This window comes from Mus caroli, chromosome 17 (genome assembly GCF_900094665.2).
Source record: "Mus caroli chromosome 17, CAROLI_EIJ_v1.1, whole genome shotgun sequence".
Taxonomy (NCBI): Eukaryota; Metazoa; Chordata; class Mammalia; order Rodentia; family Muridae; genus Mus; species Mus caroli.
Genome location: NC_034586.1, coordinates 75,907,030 through 75,914,885, shown reverse-complemented (window position 1 = coordinate 75,914,885; position 7,856 = coordinate 75,907,030). Strand labels below are relative to the sequence as shown.

General features: G+C 47.1%; 1 protein-coding gene across 1 annotated transcript in view; it reads right to left on the bottom strand.

Moving 5' to 3' along the window:
• Positions 1 to 2,928: 2,928 nt before the first annotated feature.
• Galm (galactose mutarotase) overlaps positions 2,929 to 7,856 on the bottom strand; it is a 57,409-nt gene continuing 52,481 nt past the window's right edge. The window contains exons 5-7 of the mRNA XM_021149882.2: positions 6,258 to 6,399; positions 4,611 to 4,785; positions 2,929 to 4,043 (exon numbers count right to left, since the gene is read on the bottom strand). Of these exons, the coding sequence (XP_021005541.1) occupies positions 3,966 to 4,043; positions 4,611 to 4,785; positions 6,258 to 6,399 (395 nt within the window). The 3' untranslated portion in view covers positions 2,929 to 3,965. The remainder of the gene's footprint in view (positions 4,044 to 4,610; positions 4,786 to 6,257; positions 6,400 to 7,856) is intronic.

Below are 7,856 nucleotides of genomic sequence, written 5' to 3'. Positions count from 1 at the left end.
AAAAAAATATATATATATATATATATATATATATATATATATTCTTCTTCTCACATGACTTCATTCCTGGCCCATGTTCTGACAACCAGGCTACTTTATTATTATTATTACTATTATTTATTTATTTATTTATGAGACAGGATCCCTCTATATACCTCTGACTGTCTTAGAACTCACTATACAGACCAGGCTGGCCTCAGACACAGAGATCTGCTCACCTCTACTTCTAGTGTGTTGAGGTGAAAGGTGTAATACATCCAGCCCTAGCTCATGAATTTTGCAATAATGATAGATTCTATCAAGTTTCCCTCCAATAAAGTAGTATTAACATATGTTTGTACGAGTGGTAAGTGGGCAGAACTCCCTATTGACCAGTGGCTTGAACAGGATGCCCCACAGTTCATGCATTTGAGCTCTTGGGCCTCAGTTGGTGGAACTGTCTGGGAAGGATTAGGATTCATGACCTTATTGGAGGTCTGGGGTGGGCCTTGACCTCCCCATGCAAAAGCCCATGTCATTCTCAGCTTTGCCTCTCATCTTCTGTCTCCTATTGTTAGATAAGTTTGTAAGCTCTCAGTGACTGCTCCAGCACCATGCCTGCTGTGATGATCCGTCGACATGGACTCATCATGAAACCGTAAACCCTCAACACACTTAAGTTTGTCTTGGTCATGGTCACACAATTGAAAAGTAACTAAGACACATATTATAATTTTTCCCTCTCTAAAAAAGAAAAAAAAAGGAACTTTTTCCTTCTGTATAGTGCCAATAGGACAGGGCTTCTTCTTTTTTAAATCAAACTCAGGACCTCTGGAAGCATAGTCTATGCTCTTAACTGCTAAGCCATTTCTCCAGTCCCAGTACTGTACTTCTTATAAAAAAAATATAGACATAGACCCTGGCTCCACCATGACCTGTTTCTTCACAAGGACTTCAACACCTTCCTTATCCTTCCAGGTCAGATGAAACCATCCATTCACCTATACAACCATTATGATGAAGTTAAAACGAGCAGCTGCTTATGGAGGAGGATCCTGGCAAGATGGTTGCTGTATTAACTCTTCCTGAGGAGACAGAGATATCTATTCACCCCTCACAGAGCACCAATCACAGAACAAAGTAAGCTGTCCACCGAAGTCCAATGCGATGGGCCAATGAGTTTATCTGCCCTTGCAGAGTACAGATGATGTGGATGCTGGCACTACTTACAGGAGTGTGGGTGAGCTGAAGCAACTGTATCCCTGCTAAGTCCCACCCAAGCCTGACTGGATGACAGCTTCATGGAAGAAGCTATGGAGTTCCACACACATCTTTCAGGCAGCTTGACTGATCATGGGCTTCTCTCCCTCGTGATTCTTTTTGTTTTTTTTTAAAGATTTATTTATTATTATATGTAAGTACATCATAGCTGTCTTCAGATACGCCAGAAGAGGAAGTCAGATCTCATTCAGGATGGTTATGAGCCACCATGTAGTGCTGGGATTTGAACTCAGGACCTTTGGAAGAGCAGTCGGTGCTCTTAACCACTGAGCCATCCCTCTACCCCCCCCGGCTGAGATCTTTTTCATGTGACCAAGTCACAGAATCCGAGCACTTTCTTCTTGAGAGCATAGTCCGTTTTCTTCATCCCTCCCCCCCCCCCCCCCCCCCCCCCCCCCCCCCCCCCCCCCCCCCCCCCCCCCCCCCCCCCCCCCCCGTGGTTCTTGACAGGCCTGTCATGGCTATTCTTGGTTGTCAACCTGACTATACCTGGAATGAACTGAAACCCCAAAATGGAAGAGCACACTTGTGTAAGCCTATACAGAGACATGGAAGAGCTTTCGCTCTTTGCTAGCTGGACCAGATTAGCTGGACCACAGCCTATGCTGTCATTCTAATAAATATACGTTATAAGTTCTGTTGCTCTAGAAAACCCTGACTACCCTGGAGGAGGGACCTTACAAATCTTATAATTTTGAGGAACTTGCTGATTCTTCTTTTTTTTTTTTTTTTAAGATTTATTTATTTATTTAATGTAAGTACAGCACCAGAAGAGGGCATCAGATCTCATTACAGGTGGTTGTGAGCCACCATGTGGTTGCTGGGATTTGAACTTCGGACCTTCGGAAGAGCAGTTGGGTACTCTTACCCACTGAGCCATCTCTCCAGCCCCGGAACTTGCTGATTCTTATGAGCCTCTTGTCCTCCCTCTCAGAGGAAACAGCTCCCCCACAATGGGAGCAGTAAGGATTTATTTATATAGAGGGCTCTAGAAGAATATGATCAAAATACAGATTCTTAGGAGCTCTGAGCAGGGACGTGTTAGGCCTACATGTCTGCTCAAATGAAGCGAGGAAAAAGAGCAAGGCCACAGCGCCAGATTCCTGGCCTTTGTTGCTTAGGGCTTTGGTTGCTTGAGCATTTGCTGTTCATCCTTTCCGTGTGCTCTGACATCATCCGAGGGCCCCCGGCCAGAAGAAAAAGAACTTGATTCATATCTCAGCTTTAGGTCCTACCTTGAAGACACGTATTCCTCTTCTTGTCCCTTCGTCTTGCAGGTGAGAAGACAAACGTTCCCACGTGGCTCAGAGAGTGAGTGTGCTTGCTTTGCACGCATGGGCTACTTGAGTTCAGATCCCTCATGCCCATATAAAAAGTCTGGGCACTGGCCTGCCTGTAACCCCAGTGCTTAGGGAGGGGTGGGGACTGAGGAGGCTTCCTGGCAGCCAGCCCAGCTGAAAAAAAGCTGAGCCTCGGGCTCAGAAGAGGCACTGACTCAAGGGAAAGAAATGGAGAGGGAGATGTCTAAAATCATCCTGTCACCTCCACAGGGACATGCATGAGTGCTACAACACACACACATACACACACACACACACACACACACACACACACACACACACGCACAGGCACTCGCGCACACACACACACACACGCACATACGAAGAGTCATCTGAAGAGGACATTTTTGGTTTTATTTGAACTGATTGTAGCAGATAATAACATAAACTATATATATTTTTTTCAAAATCAGCAGCACATCGGCGATGACGTCATCTTTGAGGAAATGAGGAGCCTCCACCCATTTCATCTCAAGGGAGCATCTACTTCTAGTGCAAAGTTGAATGCTATGGGCACTGTTGGTGTGAGGCTCCTGCCTCCTATGCCTGTGCGTCTTGCTACACCTTAGCCAAGCTCCTAGTTAAACTCAAAGGCAGAAAAATTGAAATTAGTATTTGGATCTTACAGTTTAAATCACACCATCTCTAAAAAGATAGTTCAACTCACTCTAATGCTTTTAAACTGATTTTTTTTTTCACCATTTAAGATTTATTTTTAACTGTTGTGGATGGGTGTGCATGAGTGTGGGATTCCCAGAGGCTAGAAGAGAGGGTGCTTGTTCCCCTAGAGCCTGACAGGGTGGACTCTGGTTCTCTGCAAGAGCAGTGTGTGTTCTTCACTGCTCAGCCATTTCTAGCTCCTACGCTAAGTCTGAGAAGAAAGGCTCTGATGGAGCAGGGTCCAAGACCCTGCTTGTCCTTCAGTGACCCTAGGAATGTTCAGGCAGATTGAGGTAGAGGCACAGAGGGGGACTTTAATTCTCACAGCTTGAACTCAAGACCTGGTTAAAACTTCTGGAGGGAGTAGTCTGAGGTCAAAGAGGAGGCAGGAAAACAGAGTTCTGTCAACAAAAGGAAGGTGTTAAAGAAAATAGACAAGATGGAACCAGGATGGAAAGATGGAGCCTTTGAAATCAGGAGAGTCCAGAGGACCACTTCTCTACCAGGATCAGACCTTAGGTGATGGCACTAGACAGAGAACAGAGCTGGGTCATTAGACATAGCCTGTAGCCAGCTGCTGGGAAAGGGTATCAGTATTCACATTGATTATTATGGCTGCTATGATCTGTATGATTTAACAGGCAGGATTACTTTCAAAGCGAGGCAGGTGAGTGAGTGGGGACCGGGTCCCATCTTCCGTCTTCTTTAAGCAACAGAGAACTTGAACCAGGTAGTGTGGTTGTATTCCTCTCCAGGCTTCAGCAGCGCCGGAGGGAACTGGGGCTGCGAAGGGAAATGAGCAGTTAGACCTTAACAGCCATCACAGCTATACAAACAGCCATCGTGTGCCTCTGTACTAGTGTCTGGAGCAGGGTCTGTGGACCACGCCAGTATGAGGACCATGTGTTACAGATCTGCGTGACACAGTTTGAGGAGGGATGCTCTAAGTAACAACTAGAGAGGAAGTGAGAACAAACAAGGAGGTTTGGAGGGACTCTCAGCAGAGTGGCCGTGGGCTGGTGAGACGGTTCAGCGGGTAAAAGTGCTTAAGGCCAAGGCTGATGACCTGAGTTTCATCACTGGAACCCACGTGGAGGGAGAGAACTAACCCCTGCAGGTGGTCCTCTGACCGCTGTGGCTTGTTGCAGAGAATGAATGTGGATCAGGAGACACACTGGAGAAAGATGATGGTACGAAATCTGTGCCTTTAGCTGTGGATTTTCTGGGGTTGTATACATGGAAAAGCACAGCCGTGGACTTTAACCATGCAGCCCCACTGGAGTGTTGTGACCTATCATGCTTCATGACAGTGGATCAATGCCACTCGGACAAGTGAGCTTGTGACTTTACCTGATTGACCGCATCAGGCCAGTTCTGGGTCTCGAGGCAGAGACCTGAGTGCTTGGGATACACCGCACCGTTCTTGCCTTTCAGAGTACCGTCCAAGAAGTTTCCTGTGTAAAACTGGACGCCTGGCTGTGTGGTATGTACTTCCAGGATCCTCCCACTTGCAGCGTGACGCACCCTAGTGGGTAAAGACAAGCCGATCTGAGTCGGGGAGAGGCCAGAAAACAGCTTTGGGACTGGAATTAGACCTGACTAAAGAACAGGGGCAGGATATAGGAGATAAGAACAGGACAAAAATTCTTCCCAGGGAAGGCATGAGCTGTTGGCTTTAAGGACCCTGAGAAACAACTTGTCACATGATCTGGGCCTCTCTGGGGAATGGTAAGACAAATTGACCACATACAGTTATGGGAGCTGGGGAGGAGCAGCCAGGCTGGAGAGAGGCAATTCAAGGGTCCTGAGATTCCTTCTTTGGGATGCTCAAGATGGAACTCAGATCTGCCTGTTCCTCTGAAGTCCTGGGAGTAAAGGCCCATGTAAGCCTTCCCCAACCCCCTTCCAGTTCCCATGTCCAGCTCAGGGTTCTGAAAAGATTGATATGAAGACAGAGTTTCTTTGTATAGCCCTGGCTGTCCTGAAATTCACTCTATAGACTGGGCTGGCCTCAAATTAGACATATGCCTGTCTCTAACTCCTGAGTACTAGGATTAAAGGCCTGTGCCAACACTGCCTAGCCTGGGTTTGTTCTTCTTCTTTTTTGTTTTTTTGTTTTTTGAGACAAGGTTTCTCTTATAGCCCTGGCTGTCCAGGAACTCACTTTGTAGACCAGGCTGGCCTCGAACTCAGAAATCCGCCTGCCTCTGCCTCCCGAGTGCTGGGATTAAAGGTGTGTGCCACCACACCTGGCTTGGGTTTGTACTTCTTGTCAAAGGGATATAAAGACCTGTGTCACACAGTCTTACGCCAGTAGGCAAATCATATAGAAATCATGCAAAGTATGTTGTTGGACTGGTGAGATGGCTCTGCCAATACAAGCTTGAGAATACATTTCTGAAAGATATTCTCTCTCTCTCCCTCCCTCAATCCCTCCCTCTCTGTTTTCCCATCCTCCCCCTAATACACACTAATAATATAACAAAAAAAAATTTAAAAGCAAAATACATTGTCAAACAAGAGGCTGGAGAAAAATGTTTCGGAAGAGGAGGCCCAGGATCTGATTCAATGGGGAGACGGTGGGAAGGGCTCCTTGGGTAGGGGTGGTGAGGACAGGAGCATGAGCCAGACGTACACACGAGGAAGGTTTCCTGAGCAGGGGAACCTAAGAGGCCCCTGTTCCCAGAGCTCCAAGGAGGAAAGGACCAAGGGCTCTGGAGTTCAGAGAAGGCAGGGGGACCAGAACAGCAGATTTGGGCCTCAGAGAATTAGAGAAAAGGGGCTTATAGTATAGGCAGAGATGAAAAGCCAGGGAGCATGCTGGGTAAGGTGACAGGAAGGATATGAGGTTGCGGGAGGATGGATCCTACCATGGGGTATGGCATTTGACCTCTGCTCCTGTTAGGCACTATTGAAACCACCACAGGGAACGCTCCTCAAACTAAGAAAACTGCAGTTTCTTCTCCCATGCAGAGACACTAAGAACCAAGCCCCAACCTTGCACAAAACTTCTTTTCTTTTGACTCCTTCAGACAGAAATTATGGTCGAAGCCATGGATGTGGTAATCCTGCAGGTGTTTTCCAAGCTCCACTGGCTTTCTCAGGTCGAAGGCAGTTCCTTCCACTGGAGCAATGACTCCTGGGAAGAGATGGGAGAAGACAAAGGTGGTTAGAACCAAGACCAACGCTTTGGATACGCTGTCCTCATGACACGCTGGTTTGATTCTCTCAGCCTTTCTTTCAGTTTGTAGAAAAGATGGGAGCCTGGATCCCAAGGATGGGAATGAGCTGTTGGGTTTCCTGACCAGAATACGCAATTGGTTGTCAAATGCTGAATCTAAAACAACGTAACATGGACAAAAGGGGGGGCTGCAGCTCTATTGGCAGAGTGTTCCCACAGGACGTAAGAAACGCTGTGCTTAATTCCCTAGAACCACAAACAACTAACTACATGGGGCATTCTACATCATACCAGCACATAGGAGGTGGAGGCAGGAGGATCAGACGTTCAAGTGTGCTGAGTGTGGTGGCACACATCTTTAATCCCAGCACTCAGCAGGCAGAGAGGCAGGAACTCTGTGAGTTCCAGGACAGTGAGGGCTATGCAGAGAGACCCTGTTTCAACCAAAACAAATAAGACAGACAGACAGACAGACAGACAGACAGAGATCTTGTCTCTAAAACAAACACACCCATGAAAGTACTTAAACAAAAATTCCGAGTTGGGGAGATGGTTCAGAGAGGTCCTGAGTTCAAGCCTTCGGAACCCATATAAAACTGGATTCAGTAGCATTCCATGCTGGCTAAGTTTCTTCTACCATAGGACACAGCTGAGGCTTTTTTATGGTCTCAGTTATGGTAAAATGTCTGTCTTGTTTTGTTTTTGAGACAGGGTCTCTCTATACCAGGCTAGCCTCTTCCTCTCATGCTAGGATCAAAGGTGTAGACCACCATGCCCTACCCATGTTCCCTTTTGAGGCAGTGTCTCTTACTGGCCTGGACTTGACTAGTCTAGACTGGCCCAGTGAGTGCCAGGGTCTATGAGTTCTGCCTGCCAAGTCCTGTGCCATTTTGATTGTTTTGTTTTTTGTTTTTTCCTCTGTATATTGTGGGGACTGAACTCTGGTCCTTATACCCAGAGGGCAGCACTTTACAAAGACTGAGCTATCTTGTCCCCCCCCCCACCCCACCCCCCGCCCCCCCAGCCTTCCTATTCCTTCTTGGGAGAGCCGACCCTGCCTCCCTTTTCACAACTCTTAGTCTTAGGTTTCTATCCCTTCGAATAGAAGGTAAATGCACCTGCTTCCCAGAAGGTGGCGCTAGAAGCACGGGAGCAAGCACATCTGCTGTGCACGTGCCAGTCAGTCCTCTGCATATTGATTAGTTCTGGGAGAATTAGTAACTAATTTTTTTTTTTTAGATTTATTTATTTATTATATATAAGTACACTACAGCTGTCTTCAGACACTTCAGAAGAGGGCGCCAGATCTCGTTGCAGATGGTTGTGAGCCACCACGTGGTTGCTGGGATTTGAACTCTGGACCTTCGGAAGAGCAGTCGGGTGCTCTTACCCACTGAGCCATCTCACCAGCCCTA